The sequence below is a fragment of the Saccostrea cucullata genome, unplaced genomic scaffold (genome assembly GCF_032062105.1).
Source record: "Saccostrea cucullata isolate Sc308-1 unplaced genomic scaffold, CSIRO_AGI_Scuc_v1 ctg361, whole genome shotgun sequence".
Lineage (NCBI taxonomy): Eukaryota > Metazoa > Mollusca > Bivalvia > Ostreida > Ostreidae > Saccostrea > Saccostrea cuccullata.
The window spans coordinates 140,632-161,171 of record NW_026930986.1 but is presented as its reverse complement, the minus strand read 5'-3'; the positions used below and the strand labels follow the sequence as shown (position 1 = coordinate 161,171).

Here is a 20,540-nt window from a genome sequence, read left to right as displayed (position 1 = left end):
AGGTCATAAAACACAGATAAAAACATGTGTTCCAAATTCTCAGAACTAGGATTTCTCTAACTTAAACAAACCTGACTGAAAATACCTGGTTTACAGAGCACTGGCTCTGAAATAATTTCCAGTATATTTTAAATCCTTTTGAAGAGGATTTGTTTGTTAGTGAGTGCTGTGTTTTTACAGACAGAAGATCAGGAGGAACCAGACCAAGGAGAACCAGTCCAGGTTGTCACAGACGGTGTTGGTGTGGAGCAGCAGGAAGATTCAGTAGAGGATATGGCAGACACAGTGTCAGCAGTCGTCTGTAGAGAATCTGATCTCAAGGATGGAGAGTGAGTTATTAAAGTACTTACAATCTAATAAGTTATTTCTTGTAAAAGGAACTAATACTTTGTACATGTAAATAGTCACAGTAGAATCATTTTGATTCAGGAGGGGGGAGGGGAAGGGGTATTTTATGTTACAGTGGGAGGAAAATTCATGTATATCAGAAGATTCAGTGAACCAGCATGTATGTGGGAATGATAATTCATGTGAAAGAGTAGAGCACAAAATACAATATTGGTCCAATAATCAATGATGAATCCATATTGTTACTCAGATTTTTTAAAAAAATTTATTTTCATTCTATACACTTACCATTATTCCTGGGTTAGTATGTTTACATTCAATATTCAGTGTCAAAAGGAAGCAATTTAGATTATTTAATAGGATTTTTAGGTCACCTGAGTCACTCAGGTGACCTATTGCTATCCGTTTTCGTCTGTCGTCGTGTGTATGGCACACCAAATTCACAAAAATGAGATAAACATAGTTTCACAATTGATAAACTAGGTTTATCGACTGTAAACTATAGTTTACAAATCGTAAACTATAGTTAACGATTCGTTAAGTATAGTTAACGATTCGTTAAGTATAGTTTTCATCTGTAAAACTGTATTTAACGGTTGTTAACTATAGTTTACGAATGATAATCTTAGTTTATCTCTCTGTAATAAGCGTTAACAATAGATTTTGTTGATAAACATAGATTCACGTTTGTAAACTATTGTTTACAATCGAAAACTATAGTTAAGAGTTGTTAATCATAGTTTCACAAATCGTGAAACTATATTTATCAGATCGTTAACTATAGTTAACGGTTTGTAAACGATAGTTTACAAATCGTGAAACTGTATTTATCAGATAATCTTTGTTTTGCAATTGCAAATGATTGTTTTTAGTGTTAAGTATAGTTTACGGTTGTGAAACATAGATTATCGCGTTAACTATGGTTTACGGATGTAAAATATAGATTAACATTGTTAGCTATAGTTTACAGTCCGTAAACTATAGTTTGCAACCGATAAACCTAGTTTATCGACTGTGAAACTATGTTTAGCTCATTTTTGTGAATTTGGCGTGCCATACGTGTGTTAACATTTGAACATTTTCAGCTTCTTTTCTGAAACCACGGAACCAATTTCAACCAAATTTGGTATACAGCATCTATGGGTGAAGGGGAACAAAAATTTTGAATTTCATGGTCCCTGCCCCCCTGGGGCCTGGGGGATGGGGCCAAAACCACTAAAATTAGTGCAATCTTTAAAAATCTTCTTCTTTACTCCTGGACATCAAGCAATCAAACTGTTGGCATGAATGTAATGAGCATTGAGTTCTCTACCAAAATTGTGAAATTCATGGCCCCAGGGTCAGGGGTTCTAGTGCTAGGGCTGGGCTAAATAGATTATATAGTGAAAATGCATTAATTCTTTGAAAATCTTATCTGCTCCTGGGTATCAAATAAACTAACTAAGTACATAGTTATGATGAGCAAGAGTGCCTCTTTCAAAATTATTAATTTTATGGCCCCAGGGTCAGGGGATCTAGTGTTAGGGCAGGGCTCTATTGATAAGATTATATAATGAAAAAGTCATTTATTCTTAGAAAATCTTCTTCTCTGCTCCTGGTATCAAATAAACTAACTAAGTACATAGTTATGATGAGCTCGAGTGCCTCTTCCAAAATTGTGAATTTTATGGCTTCTGGGTCAGGGGTTCTGGTGTGGGGGGGGGGCTCAATTGATTATATAGTGAAAAGACATTAATTCTTAGAAAATCTTCTTCTCTGCTCCTGGGTATTATATAAACTAAGTACATAGTTATCATGAGCAAGAGTGCCTCAACCAAATTTGTGAATCTTATGGCCCCTGGGTTAAGGGTTTTGCCATTTGCTATAAGGGGGCGGGTGTCTTTTGATTATATAGTGAAAATATATTAATTCTTAGAAAACCTTTTCCTTTGCTTCAGGTTTTATGCCAATGATCTAACTATATTTATGATGAAGAAAGGTGCATCTAGCAAAATGATTACTTTCAGGTCCCCAGGGTCAGGGGTATTGAGGGGTGGGGTGGGGGTGGGATGTTACATAGTCTGAAAATAAATTAATGCTTTTAAATCTGCTCTTTGGTATTAATCAACCATTTATGATGAAATAAAATTTATGATAAAATTTCCAAAATTTTGAAATATTTGGCCCCAGGGTCAGTGGTTCCTGTGGGGTGGGATTCACAACTGGTTATAAAGTGGAAGTGCATTTTCTCTTTGTTATTCTGATCTACCTTTGGGTATTAAGTAACTAGAGTAAGCGTGCCAAGTGTATAATTATGATAAGCAATGGTGCCTCTTTCAAACTTGTGAATTTAAATCATGGCCTCTGGTTTAAAACACGAACCAAATTCAATTGTTGGAAAGTTGTTACATGCTACTCAGGTGACCTATAAGGCCCGTGGGCCTCTTGTTCTTCATTGTAAGAGTTAAGGAAGATTTTTAAATGTGAATTAAAAAACCGAATGAACTCATAGGTGCACTTGATAAGAGTTCCATTTTTGGTACATGTGTAAAATAAAGATGACATTTTCCCTGTTTATAATGGTAGGATGAAGGAGTTTGACCTTGGTGATGGTAAGGTCCTAGTTGTCCGTGAAGGACCAGAATTCCATGCTCTGGGATCTAAGTGTACTCACTACGGGGCTCCACTCATCAATGGAAGTCACTGTAATGGCAGGGTCCGCTGCCCCTGGCACGGAGCTTGCTTCAGTGTGAAAACGGGGGATATAGAAGACTTCCCAGGACTAGACAGCATTCCAAAGTTCAAGGTTAATAATAAACATTGAATGTTGTGTGCATAGACTCAGGCATGATATGCTGAAATACCAAATGCATACAGGAGTAGTGAAACTTGAGTGCAAAGTTATCAATGTAATTTCATGAAATTTAAATAAAATATCCATTTTAATTTTATTTGAATTTTTAAAATAAAAGTGTTGATCTATGAAGTTAAATGTATATCTTTGTGTACCGGTACTTATATCTGTGGTAGTATTTATTGCCATTGAAATTAATTCACTGTTTTTTTACAATAATTTGTGTAATGATGATGAACTTGATAAAGTTCTGACAGACTTTCTGACATTTCCAGACTGAAGTCAAGGATGGCAATGTTAAAGTCACTGCCAGCAAATCAGCACTAGCTGATCCTAAAGTCCAGCGTAACATGTGTAAAGCAGCCAAACCCAGTGACAAAAAAGTCCTTATCATAGGTGGAGGTAACGAGGATATCTGTTTTAACTTTAATCATTTTAAATAATCACGATTGATCATGTGTTGAACTGAGATAATTTTATATGGTTTTGGCACATTTATGTATTTTATACTGCATTATAGGTATTTTGACATTTAGAATATTTGGTGAGTTTGATATTTTAAAAAACATGAGAAGAAATATTAGCATTTTATATTTTAATGAATTTTTATTTTCAATACTTTGTATAGTAAATGTTTAAACATGATGAAAATATTCACTCATGGATTTTTGGAAATTTGTCGGATTTATGAAATAAACCAAATGTTCAGTGTATTAAATCACTAAACTAATCAAAATCTTGTACTTTTAGGCCCCTCCTCTGTGACTTGTGCTGAAACATTGAGACAGGAAGGGTTTACTGGAGAAATCACCATAGCAACACAAGAAAACAACATTCCGTACGACAGACCCAAACTTAGCAAGGTTTTTGGAGTTCACTGGCTTGATACAAAATTTTACATAAAATATTTCAAAATTTCTTGATTTTCTTCTCTTTTACGTTTCGTAAAATAATTTTTTTTTAATTTTTAGGCATTGGACATGACAGCAGATAAGATAGCTCTAAGGAGCTTGGACTTTTATACCAAAGCTGACATTAATATCCTTAAACAGAAACAGGTACAATATTACACTTCAGTAGCACTGATTTGTTTATGTCTCTTACATAATTTATGTCAAACTGAGGTCACCTTGGCTTCTGAATATAAAACAGAGGATTTTATTACTCTCCAAGAACCTCACTTGATGAACTTTACTCAGTGAATCAAAAGTATAGCACGAAGATATAGGAATATCTTTAGAATAGATTAAAGGTCAATATTATTTTATCTGATCTGTGTAAAAGTACCCACTAAATAGAAATGATATTTCATTAATTATCCCTCATGTCTTATGATATTTAGGCGACTGCTGTAGACACTTCCAGCAAGACAGTCACCTTCAAAGATGGCAGCACAGAATCGTACACGTCACTAGTCGTCGCCACAGGAGGGCGGTAAGACAGTTTCTGATGATAAAACTAGCCTTAATTAGACTCAGACTAATTATTATGCAATTATTTGTTATCATTTGCAAATCATTTTATCCAACATTCATTTTGTTTTCTGTGATAACAGAACATTCTAGATTTTTTAAAAAAGACAGTAGTATAGTTTAATGCATAAACATGATAAATGTACATTGTACATTATAAATTCTATCAGTCTAATACAAAAATGCAAACTAATTCCAGTTTATACATTAAAGGTTCTCTATAAAAGATTTTTACTTGGATTTACATGAATTTTTTCCTATTTAATGGAAATAATATGAAAATTTAGATACTTATCACACACATTTAAAGAACTTAAATGAAACACTGATATGCCATCACATTCTCAACTGTATATGAGGATTATTTTGATCTTTCTTCAGACCACGAGTGTTACCAATCCCAGGAACGGATCTAGAGAATGTTTATCAGCTGAGAACTCCAGAGGATGCCAATCAAATCGCGGAAAAGGCTGCAGGCAAAAATGTTGTCATTATTGGATCCTCGTTCATTGGTTTGTCTGATGGCTTCGTTCATTTCAGTGGTCGTGCGATGTTACTGTCAGGTTTTCTCAGTAAACAAAGAATGCAATGATCCAAGGAATTAGTCAATCAGATATATTCAGTAAATTTGCTTATTGCTTACTTTAAAACACATTGAAAATTAAAATTAAAAAAATAATTGAATGCGATTCATTGCAAGTGTATTTCTGATTTTCAAACATCAAAGCAATTGATTAAATGAATGCAAGGAATATTTTCTTGATTTTCACCTTTTGAGTGGCATTATAATTAATGCTAAGATATATGGTCCATTTTCAATATTGATTCCAATTTTTAAAGTTCAACTTATAATTAAAAAGATAAAAGTTTTTGTCCTCAGTCTTCATATTTAAGAGGTTTTAGTTATTACTCCATCTGTAATAGTATAAGATGCTAAAAAATTCTTAGTTCTTTGTTTCAAAAATATTTGTTTAATCTTTATAACAAATTAATGTTACATCACATAGCACTTAATTGTAAAAGATATGCTGTTGCAGCAGAGGTATTTGTGAGGTACTTTTACAGTGCATCAGACAGAAAATTGCTTTTAAAACATTGATCTTGATGAAACTTTTGCAACATCTGAGAAAGTACTTTACAGGCAGGTGCTTTTAGATGCAGGATAAATACATATTGTACATTGCTTAAGTAAAGCAGGCGGATGGTGTGGTAACTTGGGTTGACTTTCTTGAACAGGAATGGAGGTGGCGTCTGCATTAGCTGGCACCGCTGCCACTGTTTCAGTGGTGGACATAATCAAAGTCCCCTTCCAGCTGGTTCTAGGAGAGAAAGTGGGATCAGTTTTACAGAAGGTACCACATAATGCTTAGTTTCTTGTTAAATGTGCTTCTTTAGTGGTGCATAGTGACTTTTTAAAACCTTGGAGACTAATATTTAATATTTACAAGATGGTAATTTTTTTTTAAAAATTGTGGAACCCAAAAAAGTCTGTCTTCTAGGTTTTAGATTTGTCTTGCATGGTGATGGGATTTTAGATTCATTTTTTTCTGTCTTGCTGTGAAATAGTGTGTTACTTTTATATACCTACACCTCATTCACTGAGAAACATAAGCACTGATTTTCCTCAAAATTATTCACAATTAACACTGCACTATTTTTTTCTGTATCACTAGCTTGCACATTTCCTCAGACAAGTTATAATGCTTTTAAAATCTGTGTACTAATATTCTTTCGTTATATTCTTTTCAATTGCCAAAGTGTAGAGTTGAGCAGACTAATACAGTGTATTTACCCAAGTGTAGGATGTTGTTTATATGTTGAGGACTAAATACGGTATAGCCTGAATTAGTCCTGTATCAGGGTACAGATAAAAAAAGATGACCACGTCTTCTTTTTGGTGTATTATTTCAGCCTAAAAGTCAAGTGTTTAAAATTGTAACTGCCTGTATATTGCCTAGTCAAAATAAAAGGAATAACAAAATTCCATGTAGAATTCCACAATTAAAAGCATTCGTCTATCAAAATATGCATTATCTTTCTGTCAGATATTCTTTGCAGACCCATGTTGTTTAACATATCTGGAATTTGAAATCTTCGAAATACAGTCTTCCCTATATATTTTGTCATCTCCACATTTTGCAGCACACAACCCATATAAAATATTCCTTGCATTCATTCCTGAAGTGTGTGTATAAAATATAACTGAGAACTATTCTGCTTAGGGATGGAGGTGGCAGCTTCTGTTGTAGACAAAGCTAGATCTGTATCTGTGTTAGCTAGAGGAAAAGTCCCATTTCAAAATACTCTAGGATTAAAAATTGGCACCCTGCTCAAAAAGGTAAAATCTCAATGGTTTAATGTAAAGCAAATACATCATTCACCTGTGTTTTTTTGTTTGTTTGTTTTTTTTTTTTTTATCAAATGCTATTTTTTTTGCTGCATATATTTATTTAATGATGAATTTTCAAATTTGTTAAAATCATGTTCCAAGGGGTAGTGTGGGGCCACAATAGGGGAGCAAAGATTCATTTGAAATATTTTAGAAACAATTTTAGATATACTTCAAAACTTGTCATTGGACCTCTGTTGAAGATTTCAGATCATCCATAAGACTTTTGAGTGCTAGGTGAACAGTAGCAACTTAATTTTATCAACTTTGATCAGTTGCTGATGGGGGATTACACCAATCATCTTCCGATCATGGGACAAATGCTCAATTTGAAATATTTATGGAGGAAATCTTTAAAAATCTGATGAAGAATGACATGGGCATTGTTATATTACTATGCAAAATCTTCAGGTGGTGTAGATTTAATTTTGTTGAAGTTTTCATTTGTTAAAAGCTTATTTCTAAAAAAATATCTTTTAAAGATGCATGAAGACAATGGAATGAAGTTTTATTTTGAGAGGGGGATCAAGGAATTTGTAGGGAGTGATGGTAAAGTGACTGAAGCTGTTTTATCTGATGACACAAAGCTACCAGCAGATGTGTGCATTATGGGAGTAGGTAAGAGAAACAAGAGTCTGACATTAAATCTAAAGACTCATGTAGTACATGTAGTTACATGTATTTACTCAGTACTTCTTGAAAACTTGGGAGTAAACTTCTCTTTTGACAGGTGTGGTTCCTGCTACTGATTTCATCAAAGATTCTGGTATAGACATGACTAACAGAGGATTCATTCCTGTAAATAAAGTAAGTAATAGTAGCTAAAGAGTATATTTTAATTAATTTGAATATGCCAATGGAGGAGAAGCAAAGAAAAATAGTGTATTTATGAATAAGAAGAGTTCTATTGATGAAAAGAAATGTAAATACATCCTATCGATCATAGATGCACATTTACACTTGATGAATTTGTTTTAAGATGATGCAGACAAATCAGTCAGATGTCTATGCTACTGGTGACATTGTGGAATTCCCACTCTTCAGTGTTGGAGATCAAAAAGTTAATGTCCAGCACTGGCAGATGGCTCATGCACATGGTATGGAGCAATTGCCGGCTTATGTGGTCCTAACTCAATAGTCGCTATTTTAAAGTCATCTCAAAAGTTTTTATCTATATAAAATAAACATTTGTAGTAATGACTTTGAAAACTTCATAAGTCAAAGAACATAGTTCATTAGCATAAGGATTTTTGATATATAGTCACAAAACGAGGTAAAGCAGGAGAGGGAACCAGAATGGCCTGTTTCTTTACATTCAGCTGCGGTACCAGAAATTCTGATTCTGACAAAATCGGACCGTGGTATTAGGAAAAACTCACTGTCAGTGTCTTATCATTTATATTGATAGTTTTAAAATAATTTTTTCATCAGAATATAAACGTGATTCATGTAAGAAATCCATTCTACTCTGTAAATGAGCCCGGCTCTCTGTACTTCTGAGTACTTTGATTGTTATATGGTTTATATAGTCACAAAACATAAGTCTAATTTCATTTAATACATGTACTACAAATGTGATATCTGAAAATGACTTTTAATTGCTAGTATTTTATTTTTAGGAAAAACAGCAGCCCTTGGAATTTTGGGAAAAGATGAACCAATTAGAAGTGTGCCATTCTTTTGGACAGTACAGTATAAGAAAAGCATTCGCTACACAGGTGACTATATCAAATTTGTAGTGAAAAAGAAAATAATTCATAGAATTGGTACTGTACCTTTAAAATGTTTACATCGTTCTAACTTGATTTAAAGAGGAATAAATTAATTGTGAATTAAAAGTTGTCTGTAATCCTTAAAATGACAGTAGTATGTGTCATTTGCAAACTTCTGGATAACAAAAAAGACTAGAATTTTCTGGAGAAAGTAATTTGAAATATTTTGACTGTGTATGATAAAAATCAAATGTGTTAAATTACAAATCGTATTATTCTAGAAGACAGTTTATTTATAACTTTTAACCTTTCTGTTGCTATCAAGGTTATGGTCCAGGATATGATGACATCATTGTACATGGAGACCTGGATGCTCCCAAGTTCATTGCCTACTACACAAAGTAAGCTCATCACATGACGGTCATTACAACATTTATGTCCTGAAATACCAGATAAATTTATTGAATAACAGCGAAAAGCAACCTTGTTGAAGTATTGTCATTTTATTCCTGATTTTCATTTTTTTTTAAAGAGGAGATGAGGTGGTGGCAGCTGCAAGTTTGAACTTTGACCCCTTTGTGTCCCGCATTGCTGATATGATGCTGGCTGGAGAAAAGATCCTAAAAAGTGAAGTTCAGTAAGTGTAGAGTAAATCCTAAAAAGTGAAGTTCAGTAAGTGTAGAGTAGATCCTAAAAAGTGAAGTTCAGTAAGTGTAGAGTAGATCCTAAAAAGTGAAGTTCAGTAAGTGTAGAATGTGTTTTGCTACATCTTCAGAGTGTAATTTATGCATGACTACATCTTCAAAGTGTAGAGTATGCATGACTACATCTTCAGAGTGTAAATTATACATGACTACATTTGATCAACAGTTAAATTAGATTTCAGCACCTAAAAAATGTAATTTATGCATGCGAGAAATTTTATTTCACGAGTGATGCTTCTAGCAAAATTATACATGATAATAAAGTGTAAATTATGTATGTTTACATCTTCAAAGTGTAGATCATGTCTGTTTACATCTTCAAAGTGAAGTATTTTAAATGATGATATTGTATATCTTCAAAGATGAACTCATAGTGTATAATCATGAACATTATAATCTATTATTATGTTCAGCTGTGAAGTTCTTTTAACCTTTTAACCCACCTCCTAAACACACTCATTAAGATTTTTAATAATGTTTAATCCTTCTGAAATAATTTAATTTTTTAAGCAATTGTTAGATTTATTTCAAAATATGTGGAGTACTAATGAAGACTAAATGATGCTTCACTGTATATTTTCCCCAGAGATTGTGTTCTGTTTATTTGTAGTCAGTCATTAAATATCAATAGAACTGTCATTTAAACTTGAATTTACTTCCTCAAAGAAGCAATCAAATTGATAAGTAAATTCTTATTTAATACAAAATACAATATACTGTACTTCTTGTTAAATTGGCTGTCAGTATAGGATTATTTTCATTTGATTATTCACAGGTCCAGTGCCGATGGCTGGATGTCAAGGTTTGAGAAACTCTCCATAAAGGCCTAGGATCCCCTAAATCATGCTCATATCATCCAGACCAATCACCATTTCCAGTGCTGAGGCAATAAAAACAATTACATGTGTATAACTAGTGCATTACTTATCAAATTATTTAGTAACTTTTTGCTTCTGACAGAGAAACTGTATGTAGTGTGTGATTCTGTATATCTGATATTATCTAAGAAATGTGCAACAAAATAAGTGCTTTACATGTATTTCAAGTTTTAAAGAAAGAAATGGTAAATGGGTGTAAATGGATTTACTACAGTGTAGTTTTATTGAATTTTCAAAAATGTGTACATGAACTATTTTTTTTCAAAGAATTATCATTACGACTGTACATCTTAGGAAATATTATATAACAATAAATCAGTATAACCTAAAAATGTGCTTTTTTTATACCCTCCAAAATACACAATTATATTTAGTTATCTCTACAAACCATGCTCCTGACCTTAACCAAGGGCAAGTAGGAAAAGTTCAAGGTCATTTTCAGAAAAATACTGTATACAGGTAAATTTTCGCCCCCGTTTTATTTTAGCCCTTTTCACCCTACCCTCATTTGGGCGAATTTAAAACGGGGCGAATTCAAAGAATACAGTATAATTTCTTAAACAAATCTATGACTGGGCGAATTTAAAACGGGGCAAAATTGTTTGCAAGAGTGAAAGGGCGAAAATAAGACGGGGCGAAAATAACCCTGTATACAGTATACAATTCCTTTCTTGATCATTTTTATGCCCCTCTTCGAAGAAAGGAGGGCATATTGCTTTGCTGCTGTCTGTCAGCAAAGCAGCTGTCTGTCGGTTGGTCTTTTGTAGGTCGGTCTGTTGGTTGGATGTTCTGTCTGTCGATCCACCAAGTTTCTGTTCATTTTTTTCACAACCAAATGAAATTTGGTATACAGATTTATCATAAGGGTATGATCAGGCCATTTTTGACAAAGTTATGCCCCTTGGACTTAGAAAAATTCCAATTATTTGCAGTTTCCGTTCATTTCCTCTGCAGCGTTTGATTATACTGATATGAAATTTACAGATTTATCATAAGAACATCTATTAAAGTCAAGTTCTGTTCTGGGTACGATCGAGCCATTTTTGACAGAGTTATGCCCCTTGACTGAGAAAAATTCCAGTTATTTGCAGTTTCTTTTCATTTTCTTTGCAGAGGTTGCACATACTGAAATTGAAATTTGATATACAGATTTTTTATAAGAATATCTAGTTCAAGTTCTATTTTGGGTACAATCCAGCAATTTGGGACAGAGTTATATTCTTTGGACTTAGTAAATTTTTCAATTATTAGGGGGAGGGGGGCATAAGTGTTTTACAAACATCTCTTGTTGTATTATGGAGAAGCATTGACAAATTTATATTGCATATTACATGAATATAAAGAAAATGGGGAAAAAGGGCAATATCAACCAAAAGGATTAGTTTTGAGTCCACAATAATGGGAAAATATTGGAAGCAGACTCGTTTTATTTTTTCAAGTTTTTTTTTGGTCATGTGAAAATGTGTCTGAGAGGGTCATTATGCAAAACAAGTTTGCACAAGTAAGTTTTTCATACTTGTCTAAGAACAAGGTCACTGAAAAAAAAGAAGACTAGGCCTACCCCAGAAGCTTTTGAATCTCAAATACTAGGTACACTGCTTAAGAAGTGAGGACATGCCATGGCCCTGATCTTCCCATCCAAGTGATTACTTGTGGGTTCTTTATACACTGGACAGAGGACATTTGCCTGAATAGCTTACTAGTTGGATTACCTGACTAGTAATGCAGGGATCCCGGTTTCAAATCCCTATCCAGCAATACCTTTTCTATTTATGAATTTTCAATGTATGTTTACCCATTCCTCGACCCTTTCCATACAACAGCTTCTTTTAACAAATGATAAAATATCATATATTTTATAACCCTCACTCATCCCTGTACACAGGAAACCATTAATTGTTAGAGTGACCCACTTTGAATCCACATTTACAGTGAAGCAATTTTCAATCCCTCAGCTTTTAAATGTTTTGTATTGCTCATCCCTAGTACTTTGTTATAAATAAGTTTCTCTGTATTTTCCACAAGTCTCTTAGACTTGGATGGTTCATGTTACCCCATACAAATACACTTTCATAAGAAACATACACTGTTAAATAAATTATTGATTTTATTTTGAAAACTTAACAAAAAAGCACATACAGGTACATGCACTTCACAGTTTCTTTTTTTCCTTCATCACTTAGAAATGTTTCCTTTCTTTTCTATTGAACTGGTGTAAGTAAAAGCATTTTAAACAGTAGAAGGATCTTTCTTAAGTCATTAAAATATAAACTCATAACTGCTAAAACCGATCTTTTCTCTTTCTTCCTGTGTACTTTGAATCTCCACGTACTTCCCTGAAAAGAATAATAAATTGGGAAAAGTTCACTTAATAGTCTATGGATATAATAGCATTCAGATAGGAATTGAATTTAAAGAAAAGAAAAACTGTGATTACTTAATCTTTCAGTTTTGTAAATAATATGTCTCTATTTGTAATTGTTAGTCACATGTTAACTATATGAGTAAGAATCAAAACTGACACTAAGTTTTATTTTGCTGGTACATTATAAGTCTGCCATTATCTCATTTCCATCATATTTAAAACTTCTGTATGATATTGTAACAGCAAGAAGAAAAAAATGCCTGAAGTATCAAAATGAAATACACCCACTTTCCCTGTCTGCGTCTTCTCTCTTTCTTTGACAGAATCCAGTCTCTGTTGGTCTTGGGGTTTTTCCCTCTCATGTTCTTCAGTCTCTCCCTGTAACAGAATGCATTCATTGTTAAGATTTATTACTCTTTCTGCTTAACATTAATGTTTCTTTATTAAAACTACTCCATTCAATTTTCAACACTCAACTGCAGTTTAGAGTTTGTATATTACTGTTTTTTGATGATTTTTATATCTGTACACATTTTATTGAAATCAACCTGAAACTGTTAGAGAGGAAGCATTTTGTTTTTATTTTCTGTAACCATGTCAATGCTACTCATTATGATCTTGAACTTATATAATTATATTCATGTAATTTTGAGTCTGAATTGTTTCCTGCTTTAATGGCGTCATATCTGTAACAGAAGTAGCATTTTTCAGAAAGAATTTTAAAGAAATTTCTATTTAAATACCCCCTTGTAATAAAAAAAAACAAAAACAAAAACTGATGAACATGCACCAATTGAAAACTTATATTTTAATTTAAAAGACAACAGAAGTGTCATTGAATTTTATTCAGTGGTAAAGCGGGTGTTGCTGATAAGAAATGGGTACCCTCAAGTGTTATGGATAAACATAAGGACAGACCAGCCCCCTCCCAACCCCAACCCCCCACCCATCACAAAATACCTTCCCCAGCTTTTCAAACAGGTTGTAATATAGACAGAAATGTGTATATACATGTACATGTACGACAGTTGATCCAAAAGTAATGTCACAGTGTCCATGTCTTTTATATTTTGCGTCATATTATCAATTACAATATACCAAAAGATGCACAAATAAAAATCTAATAAACATTGAAATTTTCATTTAATTATGTTTATTTAAATTTACTTTATAGATGTTTAAAACATAAAGCATAGGGGTGACAGCTGAACGTCATATTTTAAAGTTTATTTTTTTTTAGAATTAAAAATAACACATTTAAAAGATTCTAAAAAAGCACCAAATCTCTCATTTTTTTCAATAAGACACAATTCAAGTCATTTTCTAGTCTTTAATTGAAAATTAAATGACGACATTGGTATTTGTGATCATAAACATTGTTGTTTTAGTCCTTTGAATTGAACAAAAGGAGTGTCGATATGGGAAAAAAAAAAACAGCTCGATGAGTTGTAATGCATTTTTGCTTCAAAATACGGGAATCATCATTAGCGACAGTTACATTAATTAACTACACTCAAAGAATAAAGAATGTAAATAACAGACTTCTTTATAGATGGTTTCAGTAATTTTGGGCTGATGATGGGTCAGTGAATGATCAACAGAGGAGAAGAAGACCGAAAGATAGGAGATCGGACGTAAACGTTCAAAGGTGTCTGACGTTGTCAAAAAACACAGACGGATAGAGTGACATGTATATTTTTAAGTTTGCCTTAAGCTACTGTTCAAAAAAATTTGACAACGGGCTTAATTATGAAAAGAGTGAGTGTATAATGGTACCGAAAATTCTTAAAGAAAGTGAAGTTGGTGAAAGTGTTTGCGAATCACAAATATTTTTTTAATGAAATGAAGGGGAAACGCTTAAAAGTATGACGGCGCGGATCCGTCATATGACGTTATATTTAGGTGTGGCGAGTACCATAAACGCACATTGTTTAAAATCTGATATTTTGAAAAGCATATATCATATTCCTTTGAATTTTTCAGGTCTGATTTGAAATAAATAAAGCTTTCGTCGTGTATAATTTTGCTGTTTTACATCGATTTATAGCAATTTTATCAAAGTTGTGACATTTCTTTTGGATCAACCCGCATACATGGAAGACTATCCCTTAAGATTTACATGCAGGAATGAATTTTTATTACCTTACTTCTCCCACTAACTGTACCTTTTGTCTGTGAATGAGGCATGACTGGACACTGAGTTTCCCTCTCCCAGTCCTTTGGGTAACTGTTGAGGCTGGCCCCCAGCAAACAGACACAGGAACATCCTAAAACAAAGTTATCATTCTAATGGTTTGACCCTTCAATGAAATCATCTTTTTTATTCATCAATAACAGAAATTCTGTAAGTCAGGTTGTAGAAGAATGTATGGAATTAAGTCCACTGACAATCTGTGTACATTTTCAGATACATTAGTGTATACATGTAGTTGTTTACTGACTTTTTTGCCTTGGTGCTGTTGGGGTAGTCTACCACCAACCCTCCTGTCCAGCCAGCCTTCATGGCCTGTTGTGTGATCAGTTCCAGCTGTAAAACAGACGCATTACATATAAACTGATGACCCAACTGTAAAACAAAGGCATTCAATATCAACTGATCACCCAACTGTAAAACAGAGGTATTCAGTATAAACTGATGACCCAGCTGTAAAACAGAGGCATTACATATAAACTGATGATCCAGCTGTAAAACAGAGGCATTCAATATAAACTGATGACCCAGCTGTAAAACAGAGGCATTCAACATTAACTGATGACCCAGCTGTAAAACAGAGGCATTAATGAATATAAATTGTCAGATGACCCAGCTCAAGCTGTAAATCAGAGACTGTTTACTGGTGACAGACACAGCTGTAAGACTGAGACCTAGATTCAATCCTACTGTGATACTTGTTAGACCAAATTGTATACCCTATTGAGCTATCCAACACCATACTGAAAACTCTTTTTGTAATTTGCTTTAATTGATTACAAAAATTCTGCATCTGAAATGTCTGTTACTGTTTAAGTGTTTATAAATTATATATATGTGTGTGTTAAGAGATAGAAATAACTAAATTTTAACAGTATAAAGGAACTAAGATTAAATGTTTTCGGTAAACTATTATCATCAATTAATAAAAATTTGGCAATAGAAAAAAGTAATCAAGATTTGTAACATAGATCAAATTTGAATGATTTGCCTGTTTAATGGTCCTCATTATAGTTCATCTAGATGTATGTTATTTAAGTACATTATTGACCACTTCATACTGCAATATTATTTGGTAAAACCTATTCCATTGATTTATAAAAAGCAAATCAGCAAGATAAGACTGTCATCACACAATTTAGCTATTGAAAGTGGACGCCATAGAAATATCTTGCGTGAAAACCGAATATGTGAAGTTTGTAGTTCTGAAATTGAAGACGAATTCAATTTTGTTTTAAAGTGTCCACGATACAAGGGTTTACGAGTAAAATATATTAAAAAATTCTACTGGGAAAAACCATCTATGTTTAAATTCATACAGTTATTATGTGCACATAATGTTAAGGACCTTTGTAATTTGGGAAAGTTTTTGTACCATGCTTTTAACTTAGGTAATGAATGTCATACTGCCTTATAAACAAATTTTTAAAAATGGTTTGTACATTCTCCATCATCATGATACTGATTGTATAATCATTATGCTGACTGTTAAAAGAATACCCGCACTATGCCTTACTGTTTACATGTTATAAATTTATATTGTATACAATAAGATGTATGTCTTACGTAATAAAGTGAATTGAATTGAAAAAAAAAACACTCTGGAAAGACAATTCATTGGATTGTTTGGAAAATTTTCCTTGAAAAGTTACTGTAGAAACAAAAATTTTTCTAGACATCAAATTTCCTTGATTTGTTATCTAACACAGTTTCTTGGGCATTTAATTTCATCAATTCAAAAGCAACCCTTTTCAATAATAACTGTATAGTCAAATGAAAATTTTGTGTAGGAAATATTTTACCCAGTAGTTCATAAGTAAGGTCAAGATCTAGTAAATAACTTTAGACTAATTTTTTGGTGCTAGATCCATTATGACGTCAAAATCAGTATCAACTTTCTTTTTCCTGTACTTTACGGCTTTAGCAGAATTATGTAGAAAATAGTGTATTTTCATGACATTCAATTTGAAATCATATTAAAAGTAAACCGGATACCTATATTAAATTTGATACAGGTTTCAAGAAGAGGCCATGAACATACTAATTCCCGTTTTCTGTGATACTGTTGGCAATCTGGATACATTTCCTTTGTCAAAAATGAAAAAAACTCCCATATTCATGACTGGTTTTCTTAATTTTCTTTGAAAATGACAGTTTAAAAAGCAGTTTTTCATCTTATTTACCTACAAATTATGCCCCGAAACACCCTATTTGACCAAGCCAAAGTTGTAAAGCATCAATAAAGGAATTTATTTCTCAAATTTGATAAATCTGTAGGCACCTTTCATTTACTAGATCTTGACCTTAAATGAATTTTTATCCCAAATTTTTCTGCTTTTGCAGTATCCGTCTTATCAGAGGGATATTACATCTTAAGTTTAAAAATTACCTGAGAACTGTTTTCAGGATAAAGTTGAAATACTGCTTTACCACCTCTAGTCTAAATAATTATTAAGGATTTAATATTACATTATATCAGCACATGTAATTTTTAATAACAATTATATACAATATAATAATGGAATGGATTAGAACAACAAAAGGAATTTAAATTGGACATTAACACATATTCTTACATGTATCTAATTTTTCAATTTCGGTAAATTTCATAAGTCAATCTAAAACATAACCAACACACTTACTACTGCAGCATACAGTGTAGTGAAAAATTTGAGTAATCTTTTTGGTGGATGATGGTATTTTTTGTCAGCATTACACAACCACTGTAAAGCTGATATACTGAAAATAGAGAACATTAGAGCAATACTGAATTTAAATCTGACAAAACAGTCAAGGATGTGACATGTAAATTTAAGAGATTTTCATCTCTTATATTTTGGCAAATATAAATCAAAATCGGAAATTAGAGTAAATTCACTTTTAATGTTCCTTAGACAAACAAATGTTATACTTAAAATACTGTGGTCTTTAAGCAGTAAACCCATTATTTTATATTTTACCTGATGACACCATCAAAAGTTCCAGGTCTAAAGGGGATTCCATACCCCATGTCTCCCTCTATCAGGTCCCCCTCTACCTCCCGGTCGACAGCGACACCTGAGTAAACGTAGCAGTATCAATGAGTCACCATTAAGTTTAATACTACTTTCAATCTCAACAGTTCAATGATACTATTTAGTTACATGTAATATATACCCGGGTAATAACAATTCCTCCTTTCAAAGTAATGTTTGTTTCATTGTTGACTTCAGCAAGTTTTATAAATGACACATACCTAGCATGTGAGAACTGATGTCAATGCCGACCCAATAATGACCTTGTTCTGTTACTGTCTCACCACTCAAACCTGACCCACACCTGAAAATTCAAAAAGGAAATGTTAAAACCATCTGGATAAATCAGATCGAAACAGATGAAATGTTCAAATTATACCATAGCACCAAAATTTTCTTGAGAATAAAATTTCATAGATTTGTCATCTAAAAATGTTCTCTGCGCATTAAGATTTGATGTTTCAAAAGTAACCCTATTCAATTTGGATCTAGTCATATCAAATGGTGAGATTTAGTTTGGTTGCCCTTGTCTCCAACAAACCAAATGAATATTTTTGCCCTTACAAAACATCTCCAATATAAAGCCTACCCAATGTCTAGAATAAAACAGGGCTCATCGGGAAGCTGCAGTATCTCCAAGGCTCTCTCTGACAACTGGCTCTGTATTTCTATCATACGTGTACTGAAAAAAATAGTTTTTTCTTAATAGAATATATATGTCATACAATGTGCACTGACGTTTTCTCCATCTGAAATACGTTAATATGAATATCAAAATGTATATACTTCTGCAGAATTAAATGAGTGCTGTAAAAGGCACTAATGACCTATAAAAGCACATAACAGTATGGATTACTTGTATATACAATGATATAACTTGCAGCTAATTTGTACACAAAATGCAACATTCTAAAAATAAGTGAATGTTGTTCTCAAAAAAATTTTACTATAAAATCTTTATTATATGTATACCGGTATATTAGTCTGATGAACAAGAACCATTTGAAATAGGTCTTGGGGAAAAAAAACATTGATATCATAACATTAAGTTTGGTTTGTACACTAACAATGTAATTTGTAACAAGCTTAAAACAAACATAAACTGAAATGTTATTTTACACCAATTTATGGTAGAAACTCTAATTTATGTAACAGCTTTTAACAATTGTAATGCCTAAATTTTACAGAAAGTCTTACTTTGAAGAATATTTCTTTGCTTCATCCTCATTGTAAAACTAAAAGAAATGAACAAATAATAGCATGGTTAGAGAACTATTGTATTGAATGCAGATGTTTTACTTCAAACATCAAGCATTAACCTCTTAAGGTGAGGAAAAAATTTCCAATTTGACATCATAAAACATATCTTGTAATGGGAGAGGCAAAAAATGTGACAAACCAGACCAGGATTCAAACTTGTCCCCCCCCCCCAGTCTCCCTCCAGTCCCTGAATCTCCAGTCAGGTGCTCAAATCACTGAGCTCTCTGGCCACTGCAATTGAACCTGTCTGACCACCAAAGTCTTCCCTCCTTCAAGCTCCTTGGAAACAAACCTAATTGTTCAGTTAAAAACCCCAGCAGTAAAGCAACTCTCATAGGTGCCTGTGTTTCCACTTACAGATGAACCTCGTTATATGAACAACAATGTATTGAATACTACTGTGGTAGTGTCAGAAACACGGCTTCCTACTACCTCGGGCTAAAGGGTTAACCCTTTAGCTCAATTGGTAAAGCACTGGACTGAGCCAGAGCCCCAGGTCCAATCCCCAGAGAAGCAATAAAATGTCTCTGTTACACTTGTGATGTGTTTTCAGTGTGTTGGCAGTCCCAACTACTTTCTCTTTATATACATTTATTATTTTAATCATTATCTCAAAATCTCCAATAACTCGAAGAAGTTTAATCTTTTCCCATTTAGGCAGCTAATTTGATAATTAGATTTGATTGTACATGTATAATATATACCCTATAAATCATTAAATGTTAAAAAAAAAATGGTGTCTGCTCAACTCCCTTGTTTACCATCAAAAAGCTATACGAGATTCTTGTGATGGCTTCAGTTCAACTTATATACACACTGCAAGTATTGTATGTGTTAGCTGCAGGTCTGTAGCTCTCCGAAAAAACATTTATTGATAGACCGGAGAGCTACAGAGCCACCCATTGAAAAAACTGTATATTTATTGCGCACAAAAAAATGCGCTCGGTTATCGATTTATTTCTCCATGTTTTTCAAGCTGTAATCTCAAAATATTACTAACCGTGTGTTCCTAACATATTCTTTGACTCTTTCCACAACAAAACATTCCTCATAATTGTTGTTAATAGTCCTCCTGGTCCTGATATTGCAATCTTCGGACATTTCGCTTATTTATACTGCCATTTTGGTTTCAAAGATAATTCGGTCCAATATGCTTCGTTCAGATGTCAACTACGAGAGAACTTGATAGAGGAGAGAGTATTTTTTTGAAATCTTCCATTTTTGCAATTGAGGTAAGAATTTTGAAAAATTAATCAAGAATCGAGCGCACTTTTTTGTGCGCAATAAATATACAGTTTTTTCAATGGGTGGCACTGTAGCTCTCCAGTCTATCAATAATTTTTTTCGGAGAGCTACACATCTGCAGCTATGTAT

The 20,540-nt window shown here is 33.0% G+C and overlaps 2 protein-coding genes across 10 annotated transcripts in view; one reads left to right on the top strand and one right to left on the bottom strand.

The window, feature by feature from the left end:
- Positions 1-10,663, top strand: part of LOC134230881 (apoptosis-inducing factor 3-like) — a 30,377-nt gene extending 19,714 nt beyond the window's left edge. For 7 of the 8 annotated variants that reach the window (XM_062712748.1, XM_062712745.1, XM_062712749.1 and 4 more), the window contains exons 4-18: positions 181-329; positions 2,914-3,133; positions 3,457-3,583; positions 3,932-4,044; positions 4,153-4,239; positions 4,524-4,615; positions 5,035-5,165; positions 5,890-6,005; positions 7,525-7,660; positions 7,773-7,849; positions 8,022-8,139; positions 8,662-8,760; positions 9,080-9,155; positions 9,287-9,391; positions 10,234-10,662. In XM_062712748.1, the coding sequence (XP_062568732.1) occupies positions 181-329; positions 2,914-3,133; positions 3,457-3,583; positions 3,932-4,044; positions 4,153-4,239; positions 4,524-4,615; positions 5,035-5,165; positions 5,890-6,005; positions 7,525-7,660; positions 7,773-7,849; positions 8,022-8,139; positions 8,662-8,760; positions 9,080-9,155; positions 9,287-9,391; positions 10,234-10,288 (1,701 nt within the window). In that variant the 3' untranslated portion in view covers positions 10,289-10,662. Of the gene's footprint in view, positions 1-180; positions 330-2,913; positions 3,134-3,456; positions 3,584-3,931; positions 4,045-4,152; positions 4,240-4,523; positions 4,616-5,034; positions 5,166-5,889; positions 6,006-6,875; positions 6,992-7,524; positions 7,661-7,772; positions 7,850-8,021; positions 8,140-8,661; positions 8,761-9,079; positions 9,156-9,286; positions 9,392-10,233 lie in introns of all 8 variants that reach the window. The other variant, XM_062712742.1, reaches the window with a different exon arrangement.
- The window catches only part of LOC134230882 (probable 18S rRNA (guanine-N(7))-methyltransferase), a 77,254-nt gene that overhangs the window by 56,426 nt on the left and 288 nt on the right, over positions 1-20,540 (bottom strand). Inside the window, exons 2-11 of one of the 2 annotated variants that reach the window (XR_009984441.1) lie at positions 19,104-19,141; positions 18,496-18,588; positions 18,128-18,210; positions 17,853-17,949; positions 17,535-17,631; positions 17,282-17,332; positions 15,143-15,228; positions 14,867-14,968; positions 12,990-13,079; positions 12,518-12,672 (exon numbers count right to left, since the gene is read on the bottom strand). Coding sequence is in view for 1 of the 2 variants with exons in the window: in XM_062712750.1 (XP_062568734.1) it covers positions 12,618-12,672; positions 12,990-13,079; positions 14,867-14,968; positions 15,143-15,228; positions 17,282-17,332; positions 17,535-17,631; positions 17,853-17,949; positions 18,128-18,210; positions 18,496-18,588; positions 19,104-19,141 (792 nt within the window). In the remaining variant the exon portion in view is untranslated. Of the gene's footprint in view, positions 1-12,425; positions 12,673-12,989; positions 13,080-14,866; positions 14,969-15,142; positions 15,229-17,281; positions 17,333-17,534; positions 17,632-17,852; positions 17,950-18,127; positions 18,211-18,495; positions 18,589-19,103; positions 19,142-20,540 lie in introns of those variants that run through there. The other variant, XM_062712750.1, reaches the window with a different exon arrangement.